Source organism: Chinchilla lanigera, unplaced genomic scaffold, assembly GCF_000276665.1.
Source record: "Chinchilla lanigera isolate Chin_1 unplaced genomic scaffold, ChiLan1.0 scaffold00131, whole genome shotgun sequence".
In the NCBI taxonomy this organism is placed as follows: Eukaryota; Metazoa; Chordata; class Mammalia; order Rodentia; family Chinchillidae; genus Chinchilla; species Chinchilla lanigera.
Window position 1 is genome coordinate 2,166,130 of NW_004955532.1, and position 23,462 is coordinate 2,189,591.

General features: G+C 59.7%; 1 protein-coding gene and 2 long non-coding RNA genes across 16 annotated transcripts in view; 2 read left to right on the top strand and 1 right to left on the bottom strand.

The window, feature by feature from the left end:
- Positions 1-23,462, bottom strand: part of Cacna2d2 (calcium channel, voltage-dependent, alpha 2/delta subunit 2) — a 119,981-nt gene that overhangs the window by 2,601 nt on the left and 93,918 nt on the right. For 2 of the 12 annotated variants that reach the window (XM_005410284.2, XM_005410281.2), the window contains exons 5-35: positions 21,029-21,073; positions 17,730-17,871; positions 14,880-15,011; positions 14,661-14,718; positions 13,996-14,046; positions 13,769-13,868; positions 13,476-13,634; positions 13,132-13,239; positions 12,958-13,036; positions 12,383-12,432; positions 12,125-12,214; positions 11,871-11,942; positions 11,617-11,691; positions 10,117-10,191; positions 9,967-10,038; positions 9,823-9,894; positions 9,655-9,716; positions 8,901-8,977; positions 5,099-5,159; positions 2,661-2,758; positions 2,343-2,433; positions 2,173-2,235; positions 1,920-2,023; positions 1,555-1,653; positions 1,375-1,463; positions 1,133-1,180; positions 845-916; positions 602-754; positions 418-470; positions 257-312; positions 27-153 (exon numbers count right to left, since the gene is read on the bottom strand). In XM_005410284.2, the coding sequence (XP_005410341.1) occupies positions 27-153; positions 257-312; positions 418-470; positions 602-754; positions 845-916; positions 1,133-1,180; positions 1,375-1,463; positions 1,555-1,653; positions 1,920-2,023; positions 2,173-2,235; positions 2,343-2,433; positions 2,661-2,758; positions 5,099-5,159; positions 8,901-8,977; positions 9,655-9,716; positions 9,823-9,894; positions 9,967-10,038; positions 10,117-10,191; positions 11,617-11,691; positions 11,871-11,942; positions 12,125-12,214; positions 12,383-12,432; positions 12,958-13,036; positions 13,132-13,239; positions 13,476-13,634; positions 13,769-13,868; positions 13,996-14,046; positions 14,661-14,718; positions 14,880-15,011; positions 17,730-17,871; positions 21,029-21,073 (2,633 nt within the window). Of the gene's footprint in view, positions 1-26; positions 154-256; positions 313-417; positions 471-601; positions 755-844; positions 1,184-1,374; positions 1,464-1,554; positions 1,654-1,919; positions 2,024-2,172; positions 2,236-2,342; positions 2,434-2,660; positions 2,759-5,098; positions 5,160-7,771; positions 7,793-8,900; positions 8,978-9,654; positions 9,717-9,822; positions 9,895-9,966; positions 10,192-11,616; positions 11,692-11,870; positions 11,943-12,124; positions 12,215-12,382; positions 12,433-12,957; positions 13,037-13,131; positions 13,240-13,475; positions 13,635-13,768; positions 13,869-13,995; positions 14,047-14,660; positions 14,719-14,879; positions 15,012-17,729; positions 17,872-21,028; positions 21,074-23,462 lie in introns of all 12 variants that reach the window. The other 10 variants (XM_005410283.2, XM_005410280.2, XM_013507588.1 and 7 more) reach the window with 8 other exon arrangements.
- On the top strand, positions 219-1,907 carry LOC102007466. Its single transcript, XR_264727.2, has 3 exons — positions 219-539; positions 1,547-1,658; positions 1,815-1,907. It is a non-coding gene; the product is annotated as an uncharacterized LOC102007466 (long non-coding RNA).
- LOC102006819 lies at positions 19,663-21,453 on the top strand. Of its 3 annotated transcripts, none has more exons than XR_001232009.1 (3): positions 19,663-20,133; positions 20,210-20,487; positions 20,967-21,453. It is a non-coding gene; the product is annotated as an uncharacterized LOC102006819 (long non-coding RNA). The 3 variants fall into 3 exon arrangements; XR_001232008.1 differs by having other exon boundaries at positions 20,266-20,487; XR_001232007.1 differs by lacking the exon at positions 20,210-20,487.

Below are 23,462 nucleotides of genomic sequence, written 5' to 3' on the forward strand. Positions count from 1 at the left end.
CCCGCCATCCCCGCCCCCGCCCGCACCTGGAGCAGTTTCCGCAGTCGATGATGGCGTTGTAGGAGGCGTTCACCGAGCCGAAGTAGTACTGGGTCTGCTTCATGACGCAGCTGCTCTCGCGCGCCTCGGGGCTCCCTTCGGCCTCCGCGGGGTCTGCCGGTCCCAGAGCGCCTCAGCCCCGCCCGCAGACCCTGAGCCCGCCTCCCTTTGGACCCGGGTCAGGGATGCGAAGACCAGCCTCCCAAACCCAACCTACCCGCCTGGAACCAGCTGTGGCAGACTAGGCCGTAGAGCAGCTGCTGGAACAGAGACCTGCAGAGCGAGGCGCACCGAGTCAGCGGAGGCCAGAGCCTCGCCTCACTTGCAAGCCCGCGGGGCCAGCCAGGGCCTCTTCTGCCTTCCTTCCGCAGGACTCACCAGGCGGCAGCAGAGGTCCACCAGGCCAGGTTAAGGAAGTCTGCAACGGTGGGCTGTGGAGAGGGGCATGGCTGCACTGCTGCCTCTCCCCTTAGGCCGCCCCCAGCTGTCTGATGTCACAGGTGGGGGGTCGTCTGTGGTCAGGTCTCCCCGCCCCCATCTCCACTCATTTCTTAGGACTCACCACAAAGACACCCCGGGGTGCAGCACCCAGGTTGCCCGGAGGCTGGGGGGCACAGGCTGCCTGATAGTCGTAGGACTCCTTGCGGGTGTAGAAGGAATTGTTGTAGAGTGCCAGCATCAGGTTGGCATCCACCTCACTGAAGAACCTGCCAACCTGGGGATGCCAGGAGGGGGCAGTGGTCACAGGGCTGGCAGAAGCCTACCCCCTTATGCCCTCCTCCACCCTCCTCCTCCTGACCCTCACCTGGTCCCACTGATGGTTCTGGTTTGACAGCACCAGGAACCCTCCGTCATCAATGAGGACACACAGTAGGTCCTGAGAGGTGGGGAGGGACAGGAAAATGGAGAGGGGGCTGGTCCCAGACCCTCCACTTCCGGCCCTGGCGCACCAATGGTTCAGTGTGTGGGGGGCATCCCCCATCCTGGTTAGGCTGTGAGGTCGGGGTGGGGCTGCTGGGACCCAAAGGCTAGGGGATGGGCTTGAAGTCACAGCTGGGACAAGTGGGGGAGCTGGGGCCCAGGGCATACGCACCTCATTGTTAACCTCACAGTCCATCTCACAATGGCTGCTGGGGCCACACTGCTGGGCAGAGAAGGAGGACTGTAAGGCACCCACCGGCCTTCCTCCCTGTGTCACTCAGTTCCCCAGGGCCTCTGGCGTAGCCCCTGCCTTCTGGGAGGTGTTGGAGCTACCCTTGAGTGGGAGGCTTGGTAGGAGTCCCTGGGGCTCCAGAAAGGACACTGCCAGGCTTACCCCTTCTGCAGACCTCATACCTTCTGAGGCTGGTCCTGGTGGGTGCGGTTACTGGCAAGCACCTTGAACTTCTCAGCCCAAGCCTCCAGGTCCAGCTTGACGCCCACCACTGCGTGAGAGAGGAAGGGGCCTTCAGTGCTCCCCGTCTGGGACGCATGCTGCTCACTGCCTCTTCCCCCTCCTCTGCCCCAGGAACACACCTGCGGGCCTCAGTGTGCGCCCACTTAGGCTGAGCTCCACGGCTGTGCTGACAAGGACGCCCACGGTGTCGTTCTCCAGTTCCAGCGGCCTTAACAAGGCTGAGGTGGGGTGGATGGCAGTCAGGGTGGGGGCTGGTGGCCACACTGACCACTCCAACTGGACCGTACCAACCCAGGGCTGACCGTAGCCTAAGCACCCAGCACCTAGCAGTGTTTGGCACAGCCCAGCTCTTGCTTCACGTCTGCCCTGGTTTCCGCAGTGCCACATTTGAGAGGGGCCTTGGAGAACACAGCCTAGCTTTGCCTGAGCAGCCAGGATGCTGAGGCTTCCCACCTGCTGCTGGGTACCCTGGACAGACACTCACTGTCCTGATGTGGGGGCTTGAAGATATAACCGTGGTTATCCAGGCTGCGGCGGTAGAAGCTGGCATTGAAGGGTTCAGGGTTCTCTGTCCAGTCCTCAGCTGCCCTGGAGCACCCAAGGGAGGCAGAGCTTGGTGAGTAAGGGGTCGTTTGTGGGGGACAGTGGTCTCAGCAGCGCAGAGAGGTCTCAGGGTGGCAGAATAGGGACAAGGTTCCAGACAGGGCAGGTGCTGGAGAGTGGGGTAGGTCACTTACTTGTTGGGGAAGACGCGTGTGATGCCACCATCGGTGGCAGCAAACACGGCCAGCAGGCTGTACCTGGGGGCAGCAGGGAGGTGCGGTCACAGGCCTGCCTTCTGCTGGACAGGGCCAGGGCCTCTGGGCCCATCCCAGCCTCCTGCCCCTGCAGCCTGGGTGGTGCGTACGTGTTGAGATCCTGGTCCCGCCACACGCGCTCCACCAGCTGCTGTGTGATGCCTGTGTCCAAGATCAGGTTGTGCAGGAGGAAGTTGTTGCCTGGAACAGAGAGGCCGCATGGAGGGGATCTTCCTGCAGCAGCCCACCCACCCTCGCCTCCACCCGCGAGCTTCCAGAAGGAGCCTGGCCTGGCCTGGGCCTTGGGCCAAGCCCTGGCCTGCGCTTGCGCCTGCTCCTTTTGTATCTTCCCAGTATCCAGGTTCCTCCGCTCCGCCCCCACACTGCCTGGGCACCGCCCAAATCCAGTTTCCCTGCCCGACACTCACACTGCTTGGAGTCTGGAGTCACTTTCTCCATGAGTTCAATGAAGTTTTTCAGGAACTCGGTGTTGTTGTCTGAGGCATTCAGATCCTTGCAATACTCTCTGGGGTGGGGGTGGGGGCAAGAAGAGTGGGCTTGGGGAGCTGGACTGGGCGGTGCGGTCAAGGCTTCCCAGCAGGCCTTCCTGGCCACTCGCTGAGAAGCCCAGGCCTCAGGAAGGGGCTTGTGTGTTCTTACAGGCCGCAGCTGCTGTGTGCCTGCAGGCTGCCAGGTCTGAGCTGAGGTAGCTGGGGCTACACGAGAATGGTCTGCTTCCTCCACCTTGGTGATTCTCCTGGTCTTGGCCCTGTAGAACCTCCCATCTCTCCTGCATAGGTGGACCTGGATGGTGTGCCTGGGTGGCCTTAGAAAATGCCACCTACATGCCCTACAGGATTCTTTTTTTTTTTTGGTACTGGGAATCAAACTCAGGACGTTGTGCTTGCCAGGCAGGCGCTTATGCCACTGAGCTATATCCCCAGCCCACAGGATTCTTGCAGCCACAAGGCAGGACTGAGTACTAGCCTTGGCCTCTGCACCTTGCCTCTTCCTGGCTGTGAACCTTTGGGGAGTTCACTCAAGATCCCTGAGACTCACTTTCCTCACCATAGCAGAGGGTACAAGGACTGAGTACGAACTGTGAGTCCTCAGGTTGGCTCTTCCCCTTCTCTAAAATAGTCTTGTCCCGCCAGTGGGCAAGCCAACCCCTCACCTCTCCCAGGCCCTCCCTGGGATCAGGCTCTGGGTCCAGAAAACACGGAGAGTGTGGTAGGGCCTGCCTGGGGCTCTGCTGTCTAGAAGTCTTGGTGAGCACTTCTCTATGCTGATCGATGGAGCCGTTTCTCCTGCCCAGTGTTCCTGCTACCAGGGCCTCTCCAGTGGCCTGTGTGGCAGCTACTCTGTGGGAATTTTTTTTTTGTCTTTTTGAGACAGGGTCTCACTATGCAGTTCAGGCTGGCCTTGAGCTCACTTTGTAGCCCAGGTTGGTCTCGAACTCACAACAGTCCTAGTGCTTCAGCCTCCCTGGGATTACAGGTGTGCGTCACCAAGCCTGGCCTACTCTGTGGAAATTTTAAAAATGTGCCACGTCCCCAGGCTGTGCTAGGGCTCAGAGGGGGGAACTGACACTGGGTCTCAGCCCTTGTCTACTCCCTGGTCCCCAGGGCCTTTATGCAGTACACACCCTGTGCTTCTGTGCATGGAGGCCACAGCTGGCATTCCCAGAGTGACACCCTCACAGCTGTATCCCAGACATGCCGTACATGTGACAGGTGCCGTCACAACTGCAGGGCGCTTCATTCACTCACCCTACATGTTTACTGAGATCTTCTGAGCCAAAGATGCAGAGGTGACAGAAAGAGTCCTGCCCCTCAGAGAGGGACCTCAGGGTCGCGTGGGTCACACACCTTCCCACCGTCACTAATACACAGAACCCACCCTCATTTATACCCCGAGTCTTCTTTTTTAGACAGGGTCTTGCTGTGTAGTTCAGGCTGGCCTTGAACTCAGTGATCCTCCTGCCTCAGCCTCCCAGGGGCTGGGATTACAGGCGTGTGCCACCCTACCCAACTCTACACTCCGACTCTTACACATGTACACGACTCACAAATACGCACACAATTCTACAGAGGGGGTCACAGAGAAGTCTGTGGGTGCATGCACGCATGAGCGTATGCACGGAGGTTTGGAGTGTCCAGAGCCCCCATGTGGTGCCTAGAATATGTTTGCCCACTGCACCTACCTGCCCTCATCCAAAACCCAGGCCACAGAGGCCTTCAGCGGCCGGGGCCCTGGCCTCCTCAGACGTGGGCCAAAGGCCGAGTGTGCGCGCGAGGGTGTGTGTGCATGCTGAACGTGCGCTCCAGGGATGGCCCAGGCCAGGCTGGCCCTAGGCCCTGACCCCTCTCTGGCAGAGCAGCTCAGGGCCTCTGGCTTCCTCCCTCCCACCTGTCCTCCCTTCTCAGCGAACCACCACTCCTAGCTCGGCACTGCTGACGGGGGCTCTGGCTGGCTCAGCCCTCAGACCCACGCAAACACTGACAGACACAGGACAACAAAGGGTGCAGGTGGGGGATGGGCAGGACACCACAAACCAGAGCAGCAGCTGCCTAGCAAGGGACTCCTTCCTGGTGGCCTAGGGGGCGGGGAAGGTGAGCAGAGTCCAGAACCCTGCTGCCCCAGGCTGGTGGGAGATGGGCTGTGGGCCACCGGCCCCTGCTGCCTGGTGCGGCGACATGGCCTGGGTATGTACACAGCCGCACATACCAGGCTATGTATGAGGGCTGGTGGCGGGGGCAACACTGCACAGGACACAGACACACAGAGCTCCAGGCAGCGGTGCAGGAGGTGGGCCAGGGCGGTTGGGGTGGGGGAGGACACCTCAGCAAGGCCACACGCAAGCTACCTGGGAGCAATGAAAACATGTCCTTCAGACTCAAAGCTGCTGGGGAGCAGGAACTCAAAATCTGCAACAGAAATGGGGGGTTATCCGGCGGGGGCTGGGGAGGCAGGAGGCTAGGGGGCTCAGAGCTGACAGGGCTGGAGGGCAAGGAAGAGGGTGGCTTGAGGGACGGGGAGACACCGGCAAAGAGGGAACCCGCCATTTCCACTTTCAGGTTGGAGCCAGAGAGAAGGGACAGGTGAGGGGTGGGGGCCTGTGGAGACTACGGCATCACAGGAGGAGGGCAGTTATAGCCAATATGTTGCCCAGGCCTGGTCCTCTGTCGGCAGTGATCCCTTGGCGTGGCTGTATATGCTTCCATACGGCTGTATAGCACATATACACGGACACACACACACACACATATATATACACACACTGCTATATATATGCATGGTCTGGGGGAAGCGCCAGTCTTGCTCTTATTACATCCACAGTGGGAAAAAAACCACATGCTGAGCTTCCTTTGCCTCCAAAGAGACTTTGTGGCAGGGAATTGGCTTTTGGCTGCGGATGTTTATCTTTCTTTGCCGCAGCTGTTTGCATTTTGGTAGGTCTTGCTTTTGTTCTGTGTCAGGCATCAACATGGCCAAACCGAGGGGTTTCTCATGGGCACAGACAGTCCAACCAGAGACGTGTGGGGAGCTGGAGGTGGATGGCAGTGCATCATGGGCGTCTGGGGGCCTCTCTGGGACTGGGCGTGCGTGGCACCTCACGCCTGCTTTCCTGGGCGGGGAGCATGAGGAGCAAGTGGGGAAGAAGTGCTGTGTCTCCTCCCTTCCTGGACAGGTTGGGCTCAGAGCAGTGGGGAGGAATGCTGGGGGTGCCTGTGGAGGGGTCCACCGGTTAGGCATTGTCCTGAGTTTATGAGCTGTGCGTGTGTGTGAGCACAGGTGCGTGTGTGTGTGTGTGTGTGTGTGTCTTTGGATAGATCTATGAGTAAATCGGAGGATGTGGCCAAAGGGCCTCACTGTGGACGGGCCGCTGTGTTGGTCCGCCTCTGGAGGGGTTCCTTTGCCCTTGGCCTGTCTCACTCTAGGCAGTCCCCTGTCCTAATCTGTCTTTACCTACATCCCAAACTCTCTCTTGTGCAGAGGAGGGTTTCTTCCCTGTTCTCAGATACTCCCATGATGCACTGCAAGGGTCTCAGTAGGGGAGACTTGGGATGCCTTGAGAGGCTGGGCAAGTCACTGGTTGGACTGTTCCTTTCTGATAGGACTATGAGGTAGGGTTTGTACACAAGCCAAAGGGGAAGGGTAGAGGGTAGGGAGAGGAGGAGGAGAAAGAAAAGGGGGAGAAGGAGCAGGGAGGGAGACTACGCTATGGTTGCCATGGTTACCGGGGACCTGTAGTTCTGGGGTCACTGGGTGGGATGTGGGAGAACCGGAGAAAAAGACAACTCAAGGCAGTGGGGGTAGGGCACAGCCTCCAGCCCCACCCAGGCAGTGGGGGTGGCTGTATTCCTCCCGCCCAACTAGGCCCGACAGGGCCCCTCGTGCATTTTGAGGAGCCCCTACCTCCCGCTCAGGAGGACAAGCCCTGTGGCTCTGCATGGCTGATCTGCCCAAGTTTTCTGTGAGAGGGTGGCCCTTTCCGCACTAGTGGCAGAGACCTTTGCGTGCTGTCTCCTCTCACCCTCAGAGCTCACCTTTCTGGAAGTTCTCCGGCTTGGGCACCTCACAGTGCCAGAATCCTTTTCTTCATACCTAGCCTGGTTTCCCACAAGCTCTTTTGCTGGCCCTCGGGGTCCAGACAGATCCCGTTCTGTACCTGGCCAGGTCCACGGTCCTTGTGTCTGACTTTACTTCTCCAGGGGAACACATTTTCCACACCCGCCAGTCCTCACGAGGGACAGTGAGTACCACAGGTGGGGCTGGGCCAAGGGGTCTCAGCAAAGCCTCTTGGGGCAGTGGGAGCAGCAGAATCGTGCAGCTTTAGCACCTCAGCCAGTGCCTGGGATGAGGCGTCTACCTTGCTCATCCTGCGCCCTGGCTGCCTGCCCATGTGCCCCTCTGCCCCAGGGTCTTCTCATTCCTTCTGTGTCCCTTCTTGGAGGGCTGCCAGCTGCTGGAGCCACTGCCAGAGTTCAGAAGAGGGTGAGCTGTGCCCGAGGGAGCCTCGAAGAGGCCCCTCTGAGGGCTGATCTACCTCCTACACTGGCATCTTTTTTTTTTTTCCGGTACTGGGAATTGAACTCACGACCTTGCACTTGCCAGGCAGGTGCTGTGCCGCTGAGCTAAATCCCCAGCCCCCTACCCTGGCATCTTGAGCCCTTCCCTTGCTGGGCGGAACGGGGTGGAAAGGCACCCAGTGCTGCCCCCACTGTTGAGTTGTCTTGGAGGGCCAGAGGAGGTGAACGGGTGGGGGCAGAGCCTTCCCAGGGAGAAGGAGTACACGGGAGGGGCCTGGGCTGCAGACACTTGGAGATCTCCCTGCAGGCAGGCCCAGGGAAAGGGCCGCTGGCTCTAAGGTGCTTAGGAATCAGAGGAAAGGCAAGAACTGAGGAGCCAAGGGATGCTGGGAGGGGAGCCCCGGTGGGCGGGGTGTGGCTGGTCCTGGGCAGGGAGGGGGGCAAGCAGGGGTGTGAGGGCGGGCGGGGTGGGGAGAGGAGGGTGCACTGGTTCTGAATATACTTGCCCTTCAGTTTGCTGATTGGCACTGGGACAGTCCACCAAGAGAGAAAGCGAGGAAAACAAAAACACAAACACAAAAACAAACGAAAAGGGGGAGGGGAAGGGGAGGGGCACAAACAATATTTTATTCAATGACTGTTTGAATGAAAATATTGTGTCTCATCATCATACCGAAAGGAAACTTCTTGCAAAAAAACGACATGAGAGAGAGAGAGAGAGCGAGAAAACTCAAAGGAGATGAGCCCCAGTCGGCCAGGCAGGTGGGGGGCACCCGGTGGGGCCGGAGCCCCAGCCTCCCTCCCAGTGACCTCGGGCGGGTGCGGGCAGGCAGGCTGGGCCAGGCCCGAGACCCAGTCCTCTCCAAGAGGCCCAGGGTGAGCAGGGCATGCAGGGTGAGGCACAGGCAGAGGACAGGAAGGAGGGGGGGAAGGGAGAGAGATGGGGAGACAGGGAGAGGTCAGTCCGCAGCAATGGGAGAGGGATGGGGGGCAGGAGGGAGAAGGGAGCGGAGCAGGAGGGAAGGGGCCAGGAGAGGGCAGGGCTGAGGTCAAGGGACTGTGGGAAGTCGGGTGCTGGGCAGAGAAAGGAAGTGGGGAGAGAAATGGAGACCGGAAGGAGGGGAGTGGGAGGAAGTGGAGGTGGAGGTGCGGTGGGAGGGGATGGAAGAAGGGAAGGTGGAGGAGGAGGGTGTGGGGGGTACAGGGAGGTCAGAAAGGCAGAGGGGCAGGAGCGGCAGAGAGGAGGCGAAGGCAGTGACCTGGGGGGGAGAGGGAGGGCCACCCGGAAGCGGCCCCACTCGGGGAGCAGGGGGAGGCGAGTGAAGGGGGGGTGTCTTCCAACAGTGCAGCCCCCAGGGGTGTTCAGGGCAGGCAGGCTAAGGAGGGAAGACACGGAGTAGGAGAAACCAAAAACAGAATCCTCAACAGAAATCATGAGAGAATGGTCTGGAACCAAATCTGAGAAAAGGCGAGCATGCAGATTTCCACAGACTTTCAAAGGCTGGAGCCCCAGCCTGTGGGCGCCTGGGCTGGGCAGACGGGTGGGGGCTGCGCAGCAGGCTCTGCTGCCGGGGCCGGCCAGGGTGCAGGGGCAGAGGCAGGGTGCAGGGTGCAGGCAGGGGCCGGGCCACTTACACTTGACCTGCAGAATCTGGTCGCTGAGGTTCGCTTGGAGGTAGAAGGTGCTATAGGGTGGGAGCACTAGCCCCAGGCTGTGGAGCAGGAGAGAGGGAGCAGTGGTCAGCGCTGGGGAGAGGGGGTCTGCACTGGAGCCCCTTCCGCCTGGCTGTGGGGCCGGGCATCAAGGCCCGGGTTGTGGCAGCCTGGGTGTCGGTGCCTTAGATACAGCAGGGGCCCAGTCCTCTGCACCCCCAACTGTCTCAGAGGCCTCGAAGCAAATCTCCACCCCATCCACCTCCCGCAGCACCCCGCCTGTCCCACTGCAAGCTCCCAAGGGCAGCACATTGTGAGTGAGTGAGCTGCAGTCCCTGTGGGAGCAGCGGAGACCAGGACCCGGGGCTGGCAAGGGGCGCACACACGCTGGGCCTGGTGTGCGCAGCCCCTGGACTTCAGGGTGGGCCAGCCGTGCAGGGCATGAGAAGACCTGTGCTGGCTCAGCCTGACCCACAGGGAACCTGCCCTGAAGCTGTGGTGCTGGGGGAAAGCGGGCAGTGAAAGTGCTGTGAAGATACCCCGGGCGGATGAGAGGGGCAGAGGCACTGAGGACACATCCGGTGCTCTGTCCCATCTTCCCACGACCTGCTGTCTGGGGACTCTGTCCCAGGTGAGCAGCGAGGAGCCTGGCTGCTGGTGCCCCGTGGGGTGACCGTCCCAGCAGAGGTGGGGAGGAGGCCCCCACCCCGTGCTTGCCCGGCCCCGGCCCACTCACCTGTAGTTGGTGCTCCGTATAGGCACCCAGGTGTAGTTCCGAGTCACCTCGTCTATGTACCTCTGCGAGAGGAGGCGGCGTCAGGGTCAGGGGCGGGCTCGCAGGCCGGGGTGGCGGGTGCAGGCGGCTGCCCACTCCGACTCCGTGTCTCCCGCCCCTGCTTCTCACCTCGTCCAAGGATTTGACCAACGTTCTGATCTGCCTGTGCCCCTTGCTGCCATCGATCATGCTCCGCCGGATCTGGAAGGGCAGAGCTGTGACCGCCTCTGCTCTCTGCCCGCCTCCCCAGCCCTCCTTCCCATCTCCCCTCACCTCCTCCTTGTTCTCGTCCTCCAGCTCTGCATCCAGAAAGTCCAGAGTTACGGGCTCCCGGAAGTTAGTGGTCTGGGGGAGGCAGGGCAGGACGTCAGGTGTTCTCACCTTACAGGGTTCCCCCACCCTCCAGTCACCCTTCTGGCTCACCTGGGGCTTGAGATTGGGGTGCAGCAACACGTAGCCATTCAGATCGATGGCAAACACGTAGCCGTTGGCTCCAAGCTGGGGGTACACATGGGAGCTCAGGATCTGGAGGGCTGGGCTCTGGAAGCTCTTGCCCATTCTGTCTCCCACGCTGCCAAGGAGGCTGTTTGCCTGCCTTGGGCCAAGGCCCCCCAGCTAGGCTGGAATGCTGGGCGACCCTAAGGACCAGCCCTGCCAAGGCATTCTGCCATCTGAGGTTCCCAGGGAACTGCCAGCCAGTCCCACCTCTCTGCCTCCATGGGGCCGAGGCTAAGTACTGCTGGTACTGCTGCTGCTTTGTGTCTCCTCCTCGTCCTAGCTCAGGAGAGCGCAGCGGGAGGAGGCAGGAGAGGACTTCTCCAGGTGAAGGGAAGTAGGAAGGAGCAGCGCTTTGGGCCTGGTCCCTACCTCTGAGCAGTTTGCTCCGTGTATATGGAGGCCCAGCCACAGTCACTGCCCTCTCAGGGCCAAGCAGGGGCTTCATGTAGCTCAGGCCTAAGGCAGCCGTCACACACGCCCATCTCCTGCCCTTTGCACAGCCAGGACCCAAGTTCCCTAACCAAGGGCCCTGGGACACCACGCCACTACCCCGGCCCTTCCTTGGTTCAGGACTGTTTTCTGCCCTCAGGTCTTTCCCAGTGAGTTCTCTCCCTCCAATGTACGCCTTCCCCTCCTTCATGCCCAGGATACTCCTGCCTAGGCACAGGGACCACGTCCGGCCTGCTGCTTGCTATTCTAAAGCTGTGAACTAAGAAATATTTTCTCTTTGTGGTATCGAGGATCGAAGCCAGGGCTTTGACACATGCTAGTCAAGTGCTCTGCCCTTTTTTATTTTGAGGCAGGATTTCACTACGTTACCCAGGCTGGCTTTGAACTTGCCATTGTCCTGCCTCAGGCTCCCGAATAGCTGGATTACAAGTGTGCACCAGTGCATCCAGCTCTAAGAATGGGTTTGTTTTTAAGTAGTTAAAAAAAAAAGATAAAGAAAACATTCTGTTTCATGACATGTAAAGATGGTGTGAAATCCAAATAACAGCACGAGAAATAGAACTGTGTAGGGGCACAGTTACTCCGGGTGCTTATGTTCTCTCTGTGGCTGCTCTCACAACGCAGCCGCAAAGAATAAAAAGGGTGTTAGCCGGGGATGTAGCTCAGCGGCACAGCGCCTGCCTGGTAAGGGCAAGGTCCTGAGTTTGATTCCCGGTATTAAAAAAAAAGAAAAAAGACATGAAACAGAATGGATGTTAGGCTGGTAAAGCCCAGAATATTCACAGCTTGGCCCTTTGGAGAAAGTTTGCCACACTAGCTCCAGGGCCAAGGCCACCTCCCAGCGCAACCCTCCCTGATTCCTTGAACTCTGAGGTCAGCATGGAGGTGCTGTGAACCCCCCGAGTCCCCTTGGCTGAGCCTGGTTTGTACCCACATGGGAGGCAAAGCAGGGCAGGAGTGCAAGTGGACACGCACCGTGTAGTTGGGAGTCAGCCTCTTGATATCGTTCAGAGCCACGTCGATGCCCATCACCCCGAGGATCAGCTGGTTCTGGGAGGAGACGCATGGGGGCAGGTCTGCAACAGGCTCAGTTCCATGAGGGAGGTCCCCCGCCCAGGCCCTACCCCCAGGCCTCAAGTTGCTCTCATGGGCCCATTCCTCCTCCACCCCCAGACCTGCAGCGGGGTACCCAACCCTCCCCAGGCACCCTCCCCCGTGGGGACCCTCACCTTCTTTTCCCCAGGACCATCTTGCGTCAGGTTGAACACAGGGAGGGTCCCTGTGACCACCAACCCCAGCCCCTGCAGGAAGAGGAGGATGGCCAGTTCCGGCCTCACCTGAGTGCTCAGAGCAGCGGTTCAGGTGGAGCTTGTCTTTCCTTCTCCTCTGCCCGGTTAACCCCAGAGGGGGTACGCAAGGGTCTTGGCCCTGGGGCCTGTCCCTGGGGAAGGTGGCCAGCCCCCTTCCTCGGCAGAGGCCTTACCAGTGCGTCCTCATACACGTTGGTCCACTGCACCTGCTTGGCCTCCTTGCCTGCCAGCACCATGGGCCTGCCCAGCACGTCCAGATACTCCTGGGGAGGGGCATCAGGGCTTATTGGTGCCCTCCTCACTCTTTTCTGCTTCTCTGTGCTTAGGATTGTCCCACAGCCGCCACCAGAGGGCACTAAGCCCACGGCAGCCCAGAGCGCCGAACCAGGGACGGTGAGGAGTGAAGGGCTGGCGGGCGGCCGCAGTCTCACCTGCGTGTTGATGCGGATGGCTCCGATGGAAGGAATCTCGAAGTAGTAACCTGGGAAGGGAGCAGGGGCAGCGTGGGCTGGGCGGCCTGCGGGGACCCACAGCGTCGGGGGTCCTGCTCTGTGGGGTACTTGGGTAGTCCTGCCTTGCTTCTTAGGCTCCCTCTAGCTTTGGTGTCCCTTCCCCCAAACTCATATTCCTCTGTGCTTCCCGCCACTGCCTGTCCCTCAGGCCAGTGCTACGGAAGATGACCAGGGGCATCGGGGGAGGAAGGCTGAGCACAGTGACACCGTCTCGCTCTAGGACAGCATCACCATTCAGAGTCCACCCAGCAGCCAGGCCCAAGCGTACAGAGAGGGATTGACTGGCACATATGCAGAAGCACACAGTCTGGGAGACAGATGGACGATGGACGGACGTCAAATGGGCAAGAGACGCTCAGTCAGAAGGACAAGTCAGACAGCCCGTGGACACCCACGTGTATGGAAAGATTGACTAGATGGACAGACAGCTGGCCACACGGATGGACAGTGGGCAGCGGGCCCTGGCACCCTGGCACTGACATCAGAAGCGATACCTTTGTTGGTGCAGGCCATCCACTGCAGCGGGGTGACGTCGTAGTTATGCTGCCCCACAGAGAAGGTGAACACACGGACCTGTGGGGGGCTTCAGGTTACTGCTGTAGCCGTCGAGGACAGCTCGTCCTCGTCCAGGACCGAATCGGGGCACCCCCCCCCAGGCCTGGCCTCACCGTCCGATTGGGCCAGTTGTACTTCTCGAAGACGTCCTGCACACGGTCCTCACCGCCGTCCGTGAACATCATGATCATCTTATTGCAGTTGGCCCGGGTGATGTTGGACTGGGCAGGGGGAGCGTGGAGTCAGGGGGCTCTCAGCTTCCACCCCTGGGGGGCAGTGCCTCCCTCCCCTGGCAGGCTTGGCCTTCCGGCGCCCACCCCGTGCCCCCAGTAGATGGTGCTATCTGTCCATGTCGCCTGTTTGGTGCTAACAAGGGTATCAGTCTTTATTTCCCGGTGTCATGAAGCCTGGCCCTCGCCCGCCCCTGTCCACCCAGCCGTCCACCCGTGGGGCTCACGTTCTGCAGCTGGTCAAAGGCATACTCAAAGCCAGCCTTGTAGCCGGTGGTGCCCTTGGCCACCATGCCCTGCACGGCCTCCTTGAACACCTTCTTGTTACGCACATTGGCTTGCACCAGGTGTGTGAAGCAAGACACAGGCTGTGCCTTCTCGTTGAACTGCAGGAACAGTAAGGTGGCGAGGGGCCTCAGGCTGGCTGAGTAGGCAGCTGGTGCACAGGGCTGCAGCGGTCAGAGCAACAGGGCAAGTGGGGGTGACCAGTGCCCCACCTGCCCGCCGCCCTGGCACTCACCGATGCCACATTCACAAAGTCGTCATCAGACAGCGTGTCCAGCATCTCACAGACAGACGTCTTCATCAGCTTCAGCGTCAGGCCACTCACACTGCCACTCCTGAGGAGGTCAGCCAGGGGCCGTTGGGGCCCTCAGGTGTCCTCCTGTCCTTCCCCCAACAGGGTCTAAGCCAGCAGAGCCCAGCCCCAGCCCCGTCCCGCCCTGCCCGCCAGCACTGCTCACTCACACGTCCACGATGATGACCATGTCCTTAGGTGACGAGGCCCCCTGGATATACCTGTCCAGGAGAAGTTCATGGAGGGCCGGCTCACTAAGGCCTCCCTGGTGGGCCCGTCCTCCCATTACACAGGGTGATTTATGTATTTCTACAGCGTATCCACTGCATGGGCCATACGGGGTTCAGGTACTGGGGAGACCATGCTTAATAGAACAGGCAGCCCCAGCCCACCACGCAAGTGATCCGCTCCCTCGGCAAGTAAACAAGCCCAAGGGGCGGGTGAGCAGGTGGTCCTCCGACTGAAGGGCTTGCTGTCCCCTCCGGCTGCTGTGTATGGGATGGAGCGGGGAGTCCTGGGGTACTGCAGGAGGGGCATGGCAGAGGGTGGGCATCTCTAGGGGTCCAGTGGGTGGGGCCACATCCACTCTGGGACGCCCCCACTGGTCTGCTCTCTCACTCCCAAAGGGGTGGGGGCACCGGGTGAGGGGACGGGGCAGCAGCAGCTGGGAGGGCTGCCTGGGTGATGGGATCCATTTTCCAGTGGCAACGATGTGTGAAATGAAAATTGGATAGAGCTGGCTGCGCCCTGTTCGGAGGCCTGGATATCGGGAGGGAGGGGGAGGCACAAGTGGGGAGCGGAGGCGGTGCCCTGCCTGGCCCCTCTGCTCGCTCACCAGGGTCTCCTGCGGACGTCATACAGGTCAATCTTCTTGGGGGCTCGCCAGGAGGTGGCTGTGGAAGAGAAAAGGTGACGGTCCTGGCAGGGAAGGGCCCGGCCCGGGTGGACAGGCCTGTCAGGAATGGCCACCCCACCCAGTGCCCCCCTCGATGGGTGGCTGGTGGAGGGAGCAAGGCAGGTGCCGGAGGGATAAGGCAGGTGGGGCGGCACCTGCCTGGGTAGTAGCGGGTGACTCCGGTGGCGCTGCCGAAGACCTGCCACAGCAGCGTGGGGTCCTGCCTGCGGTTCTCGATGAACACATTCTCCAGGGCTTCTGTCCAGTTCAGCTCATTGAGGATGACAGTGGCTGGGGTCGGGGGAGGAAGGGAGCTAGGCTGGGGTGGCCTGGGCTGTGCCCTGCCTTATACACCACCATGATATTCGTGCCCAGGCCCCCGTTCAGCCTACCTGCTCTGTCCAGACTCTCCCTCATCTAGGGCCCCAGCTGGGCTGGCGCCAGCTCTCCTAGGAAGATTCCTGGCGCTCACCCTTCCAAGCTGTTGAAGAAACAGCTCAGCCTACCCCTCGGTTGGGCCCCACATGAGTGGGCAAGGGCAGCTGTGGCCAGTGGCCGCTGGAGAGCGCCTGCCCAGGTGGCAGGAAGTGTGAGCTGGGCCTCCCATCCAACACTGCCTGGAGCTCGCGGCTGATCCCGGGAGAGCTCACCCACTCAGCATGCACTCCAGGCCGCAGCCACAAGAAAGCAATTAAGGGCCCGCTGATGGGGCTGGAATTATTCAGCTATTAAGGTACCTGATAAGCTGGAAGCCACTCAGCTCCATGATTAATCAACTGGGGCCAGGAGCAGGCAGGGGCAGAGGTGGGGGCTGCTGGAGGGGCAGAGGCGGAGCTGAGATGCTGCTCCGATAGAGGCGTGTGCACTCTGCACTTGTGCGTGCACGCGCACACACACACAGAAGCAAGCACATGAGCAGCCTGCACCCTGGGAGGTATTACTTGCATCTGACCTCTGTGTTTCAGCCTGATGTGAGACCCCCTCACTCCCAATCCTACCTCCTGGTATCATGAGTGCTGCATGGGCACACACACCTACAGGCCCCTCCGCACCCACAGACGTCACCCGTGGGGCCCGCTCTCACAGCCCCACCTCCGTCCCCCAGCCCAAGTGACACGTGGGACCCCTGGCCAGGCCCACTCCTCCTCCCCTCTCAGGGCAAGGTTCCGCTCAGATGGTGGCCTCCACTCTGCTGGCCCTTCACATGGGCAGACCTAAGCGTGCCCTGTGTGGGTGGGGCACATGTTCCGTATGCAGGGCCCCATCCCTGCTTCTGTCAGGCCCCTCCCTCCCTCCCTAGGGCCCCTATTTCCTTCAGCGTCTTCCCAGGTCAAGCTGCCTGACTGACCCCCCCACTGTGGTCCTGCCCATCGGGACAGCCAGAGGGGGCGCTGCACACGCGCTGCCCTTTTCACAGCAGACAGTTGTGATTCACAGCTGCGCAGGGCTCTCCTGAGCCCAGGGCCCCGCCCCCCCTGAAATGGGGGCTCCACCGTGGCCTGTGCCCTAACTGCTCCCCCTCTGCTCTCGCCCCTTCCCTGTCCCTGTGGCTCCCTGCAATTGGCTATAATGTGAAAACAAAACGCATTTCTAGCATTGGCTCTGCCTATTGAACACTATGTTATGGTCCTGTTCCTGATTTAGAAACTTAGTGAGTTGAACAACATCTATTTTTCTCTTGAAGAAAAAATACAGTCAGGCCCTCCAATGTTTCACGCTGCACTGTCCGCCGTGGGAGCCCGCGGGCATGCCCACCCGCCGCTGGCCTGGGTCTTCCCCTGTGAAAGGCTGGGGTGTCTCTGCAGGTATCTGTTACCACACGTGTAAACACCCCCTCCGCCAAAAGGTCCCGCCGCCCCGCCCCCCACACACACCCACACCCACGTGCACACGACCTCAGATCACGCTGTGTTGGGAAGCGGGGACCATGCCCCTCAGGCAGGCGATTACAGATTTAATTAAAAGTGACACAGTAAATAAAAAACATATAAAATGTAATTTGTGTGGGTAGCGAGGGGTGACTGGGGAGGGCGGTGTGGCTCCTGTTCTAATTAGTGTGCCTGTTGGTGATAGTGCCCCTCGACTGGCTCGGGCAGGTGGGCTGGGGGCAGCCTGCAGGGGGCCTGGAGGAGCATCCTTCCCCATGCCCCCGACAGTACCCAGAGGCCTAGCTGGTCCTGGGAGTGGAGGCGGTCCTGGGGGTTTCCTATACTCTCCAGCCTAAGCAATACCTCTGGTACCTTTGCCCCAAGGTGCTCAGACCAGTGGGCCCCTGGAAATCTGAAGCTCCACTGCAGGCGCCAATAGGACCGTGTCAGAACCAACAGGCCCAGGGCCTTAAGTCCTGCTCTTCGAGCTGCTCACACGTTTGACTCTTGGCCTCTTCGCATTATAACTCCCGAGATATTCAGGAAGTTGCTCCTCAGAGCTGACCCGAATCCTTCCAGCTATAGCAAGCTGGTTTCTCCATTGTGCAAAGCTGCCTGTGATGGGGCTGGGAATTTCAACCATCCTCTTAATCCCTTGACTGGTACCCACCCCCTGGCTGCTTGGGGCTAGAAACCATCACCCCTAGCTTTGTGAGTGAAGAGTGGCTTCCTTTCCTCTGGCTCCTGGGGGCAGCTTCTCAGTTACTCCCAGTGGGGCCAGGGAATAGGGGAGGGTGGCGAGGACCTGCTGTGGGAGACTCGGCCCTGCATGTGGGGAGGTGTGTGCATGCATGTGTGCGTGTATGTGCCTGTGCATACATGCGCTGTGTGTGCCTGTGTGCCTGTGGGTTGGAGACCGTGCACACACAGGTAGAAGGCTCAGTGTTCTGCAGCCTGCACAGGGTCTGCAGGAGGCTCTGCCTGTGAGTGGCTGGATGCCTGCATGTGGGTGAGTCTGAGAGGTGAGCATGAGTGACCTCAGGTTGGGGGCTGCAGGAAGACGGCACTGAGATTGTCTGGACAGAGAGGCTTGTCCCCAGGGCAGGTGAGAAGGACCGACTCCATTGCGTGACACACTCACAGCCTTTGTAGATGTCTGTGGGGATCTGCACGGCCGTGTATGAATAGTTGACCTTGTTCTTGAAGTTTGGGTCCTCGATGAAGTCCAGCCTCAGGGTGCTGCTCTTGGACCCTCTCTCCACATCCTCACTCTCGGGGTCGTCCTGCAGAAGACCCCCCACCCCACCCCAGCAGTGTCAGGGCTGGAAAATGGTGAGTGGGTTGGACAAGCCTGCAGGCAGAGGCAGGGAGGGTCAGAGTCCAGGAAATGGGCATCTCAAGAGCAGAGGGTATTGCAAAGACAAGAAGAGACAGATGGGGAGATACAGGGGCAGACGGACATAGGGCATGGACTCTTTACCCCACCTCCCATCCATTGCTCAAACCGAGACTCTGAAACCAAAACCCAACTGACCCCTTCCCCACATCCTTGAAACTCATGATTAGTGAAGGAGGCAAATAGCGAAGCAAGTTAGAGGAACAGGCAGTACACTTCAGCTTACAAAGATGTGCCTTGTGCAGTCACAGGGAGGAGCTCTGCGCCCCCACACTCCCCACTGGGTCCTGCGTGGAGTTCCTTTGGCACTGGGGAGAGGGCCCTAGTCCCACCGGGGGCAGGGGTAACACCCTCAGCTGCGGAGCAGCTCTAGAAGCTGAACTGGGAAGGCTGACCTCCAGGAGAGCTGGGGGCGGGGGCTAGCACTGAGACCCGGGGGCTCCAGGAGGAGGCTCTACCGTGCCTGCTACCCGCAGGACCGTTAGGGCCCCTGTTGATTTTCTAAAATGAGCCGCAGCTGCCTGACAGGTGCCAATTATGGTATCTTGTGGCCAGGCAGGCTAGGCATGCGCCGTGTGCCCCCGCCCACCACCACAGGCTGGCTGGCAGGAGTGGGTCTGTGACTAGTGTGGATGCCGAAGCTGGGGTGGGGGCAGGCTTGGCTGCAGGTGCGTGAAGGGGCGGGTGGAGGTAGACGGTGAAAGCAGAGAGGAAAAGCCAAGCGGGGAGGCAAGGGAGAGACGGAGACCGAGGCAGGGAAGGAAGCAGAGCTGAGGACTTGGAGCCCAAGCAGTCAAACACCGCCCCACCCTGTGATGACCCCCTGCCGTGCTCACAGTACCCTGGGCAGGCCTGGTCTCTTGAACTCTCCCTCTGTGTCTGCCCAGCCTGGGTCTCCTCTGGGGAGAGGGTGACTGTACCTCTCCACCCAGCCAGATGCAGAGACACTATGCTGAAGCACCCTTTTCATCCCTCCCGGGTGGGTTTATTTTATTTGTAGGGTGGTAGGGATTGAACACAGACCCTCCTTGCACTTGGTAGGCAAACACGCTACCTGCAAATTCTGGCTGTTCTACAGCCCTCCCGTTGCCCCACCTGGTATGCCACCTTCTGCCTACGCAGAGCCCCCGGAGGGGGGTAAAGCAGGGCAGGGAGCCGCTGAGCACTCGGACCAGAGCCGGGCCGGGTCTATGAGGCGTGCAGCACTCACATTCCACTCGGGGGAGGAGGAGGCGCAGGAGAAGAAAGCCCCGAAATGTCAGCGGCAGATGAAGGGTGCTGGAAAATTTAATCTCCCAACTTTCCCAACTAATGTGACATTTGGATTCTGTTCTGATAAGCTATCAGCTGGCGAACTTTTTCCTTCCTTCTCTTTCCCCCACCCCCACCTTCTGGCTGGTAATTTAAAAGTAAATGGTCTAGAAAGATCTCTAACTGTACCTCTGGCAAAGATTAAAAAAACAAAACACCACAGCGAGCAAGGGAATCAGCAAACGTGTGCACGCTGTTATTTGTGCCCGGCTCTGGCTGTCACAGCCCAGCCCTGCCCGGCGTGAGTCTCCTGGACTGGGCGGACCCCAGCAGCCAGCGGATGGCCAAGGGGCGGGGGCAGAGAGCGGTTTGGAACCACGGGGCGGGGTCCTGGCTGGCGCTGGGGGCTGCTGGGAGCAGTCAGTAAAGGGTGTCCTGGGAGGGGGCAGGCTACCAGGCTGGCCACGGAGCCCGTCAGGGCCACCCCAAGGCTGGGGGTTTGTGTGGTGGGCCACTGCAGTCTCCCGGTTTATATTTAATGCACTGATTGCTAAAATTACAGCCCGCTGCCGAGGGGGGTAAGGAATTAGATTCAGGGTCTAATTAAAGGTTCGTTCTTCATTTGAATTTCAGATTCCAGCTTTAATTTTAGCAACTTCTCCGGGAGCCACAGAGCTCAGCCAAGGGGAAGCGCACCTGCTTGAGCCCGCCCTCCTCCTCGGCCCCTGCCCGCCCCAAGGCTCTCCTGGCGACCTGGCATCTCTGCCCTGCTCAGGAACCCTTTCTGGCCTTCCCCTTGTCGTGTCCTGAGATACGTCCAGCTCGTCACAGAGAAGCCCCAAGCCTAGGCCTGGGAGAGGAAGACTGGGTCTCAGGCCTTCTGCAAAAGCAAGCACAGGTGGGTCCCACAGACTGCACCACTGTGATGCCTCGGTTTATGTGGGGGACAACTGAGTCCGACCACTTTGTCTTAGATTCAGGCAGAGGGACTTGGGCCTTGACAAGTCCACCCGGCCTTGTCTACTCCCAGCGCCAGCGCCCTCAGACCCTCTTGTCTTTTCTGGAGCCACCTCCTCCTCGTAGTCCTGTCTCTATCTTTCACTGAGTCCTCTGGCGATGGGGAACTCAGTACCTCACTGGAAGCCCAAGTAGACCTGGGCCACAAAGACACGCAGTGAGAGACACAGAAACAGAAAAGCAGTGTGGCTCAGTCCCAGCGAAAGCACTTCTGCGGGAGATGACCGCAGCTGAGGTGAGCCTGACTGCAAGAACCGGTACAGGAACTGGTCTGCCTCTTTAGCTGGGGCGATATGGCTGAGCTCAGGGCCGAGCACTGACCACAGGGCCAGGCTGTGGGGTGCTTAGTGTACTGACGCTGTGCTGGCCTCATCAGAGGGAAGGGAGCCTTCTCTGGCTTGGACAGGCACCTGGGTGTGTGCATGCTACCTCCACCCTGCTACTGCTCCTGCTCTCCCTGCACTCAGGGTATCCAGCCCTGCTCCATCATGGGGCCTGAAGTGCCCTGCGTGGGGAGGCTGGGGGTGCCCGTCATCCTGCCTAGGGAAGGGACCGTGCCCGCCACGCAGCGCTGTGAAGCCCAGTCCATTTGAGGCCGCAGAGACACAGCCCTGGAGGTGCTGGGACCTCGAGGGAGTCGTGAGAGGCGGGGAGCAGGGTCTGCAGGGTTGATCCCGGAACACTGAGCGCTGGGTCTTGACATCCATTTCACAGCTGAGACTACTGAGGTCCAGAAGAGGGGCTGTGGCTCTGGCAGCTTGGGGAGGGGTACTTACCAGCTCGGCATCAGCCTTGGCGTCGTAGTACATGATGTCTTCCTCCTGGTGAAGGGAGAGAGGCCTCAGCACCGACCGCTCAGCGGCTCCTGAGACACAGCTGGACCGCGAGAGTCCTCTGAGACAGAGGCGGTCCGCTTTCCCATCCACAGCTGTCCTCCTGGAAGGGCTGGATGAGCTGGTGCTGGCAGCTGCCCACCCCGATCCTGGTCAGGCCAGCCCTGGGAGGGGTGCTGTGTGCCAGCCCTGCGGGAGGCAGGGTCAGAGCCCAGCCGGGCTGCAGAGGTGCTGCTGCGGCAGGAAGGGGAGCGAGGGAGATGGAAGAACAGAGCCGAGCTCGGGCAACAGTGCAGTGATGACTCGCCGCCGCATCTTCCAATTTCTTCTATTAAAAAGCCTGCTCATTACGGGCATGTACTTATTAATTATCTGTGATTTGTTGTGAAATGCAAAGGGTTTACACAACGGGAGCAGGAGAAAACAAAGCCCGGCCCGCACGCCCGCCTCCCGGCCCTGCCTGCCCGTGCCCGCCAGTCCTCACGGCCGGTGCCTGCTGCCGGGGTTCCTGGCCATCTGCGCTGTCATAATCACTGGCTGCCCTGGGGACCCATAACACAAACGGGCTAATTTCATGTTTAATGATCTTTAATCAGAACTGCGCGTGGCTGACAGAGGCCGCCAGAAGGTGAACCTGGTGTCGGCAAGTGCCACCTGCTTAGGAGGGGCCGCCCCACCCTGCCCTGGTGGGCTCAAGGGCCAGGGCCACTGTCCAAGTCACCCTCCCTAGGTGCACTTCAGCCCTGCTCATATAGCAGAATCCTGCAGCAGGGCCTCACCCGGCAGGTTTCTCCCCGACCCTTCCTTGCTAGTACTGCACTTGGGTTTTTTTTTGTTGTTGTTGTTGTTTTTCCGGTACCGGGAATTGAACTCACAACCTTGCGCTTGCCAGGCAGGCACTTTTGCCATTGAGCTAAATCCCCAGCCCTACGTTTGTTTTTTTTAAAAGATATGGTCTTGCCACGTGGTTCAGGCCTGTCTTGAACTTATTCTGTAGCCCAGTAGCACAGGCTGATCTCAAACTGATCTCCTGCCTCAGCCTCCCCAATGCTGGCATTACAGGCGTGTGCCACCATGCCTGGCTATACTTAAGTCTGAACCCTGGAATTTCTCACTGAGCTACATCCCCAGCCCTTTTAATTTTTTTTTTTCCCTACAATTTTGGGACAGGGTCTTGTTAAGTGGCTAAGTTGCCCAAGCTGGGGTCAAACTTTAGATTCTCTTCCTTCAGGCTTCCAGAGTGCTGGAATTACAGGCATGTGCCACCACTCCTGTTTCTTTGCAGCCTGTAAACAGGCGTGGTGGCCCAGTCGGCAGCAGGGGCCAGTACTGGGGAATGTCCCAGTGAGCGGTCTGGTCTGTCTTGCACCAGAGGCTTTGGGGTGCAGGCCACCAGACATGTAGGGTTGGTCCACGTGCTCTGGAATAGTGACTGCGTGCCTGGCACCATGCTTGGACACAACCGCAACCTCCCAAAGAAGACCTCCCAGGGGCCTGCAGCGTCTGCAGCGTCTGTAGTGCTATGTCTGCCACTTCCTCACAACGGCCCTGCGACATCAACATACAGACGACATCAGGCCTGGGGGGCGAAGCTTTGTCCCCCGGCTCTGACCTGTTCTCTTAACTCCTCTCCAAGCTCACCCACCCCCTGCCACCAGCCAGCTGTCCAGGGAGACTGGGACCAGGTGGACCTGGTGGGGGCTGGGGTGGGGCCCAGGCTCCGGGGTGCTCGGCCTTTCCCCGAGCCGGCTCCGACTGAAGCACATAATGAAAGCTGACATTACATCAAACACAATAAGGAGTTTCGGTTGATGAAGATCATTCCTGAACACACAAACCCATTAAACTGAGGGGAAAAAAATATCAATTCAACACACTCACAGGCGAAAAGAAAATGTGATTTGTTATCTAAAAGGGGGTTATAAACACGGCTCTGATGCTCTTTCCCTTCGTAATGAAAACAGACGGGCATGGTGAGAGGACTGCAGACTGCAGCCTGGCGCCCTACGCACTAACTTTTTAGGCAAAGCTTTTGCAAGGACGGAAAAGGGCATGGGTAGGGGCTGGTCATTCTCAGCCCCCCAGGACCCCTGGCTGCCCTGCTGGGCTTGGCAGTGACCTGCCCGTGCCTGGGTCACCCCTGGGATGATCTGGAACTTACGTGGGTCCCCTCTCCAGCTGCTCCAGGGGTTCATTTCTGTATCTGTCCTACCTTTTCACAGTTTCAGTGGGAGATCAGGTGTTGGTGGCATTAGGGACAAAAAGGAATGTTATACAGGATTCTCAGCCTCCTGTAACCCCCGCGCCCCGCCTCCACTGGGCTTGGGGCATGCGGGCAGGACTTATTTCACTACCCTTGCTTTGAGGAGGGTCAGGC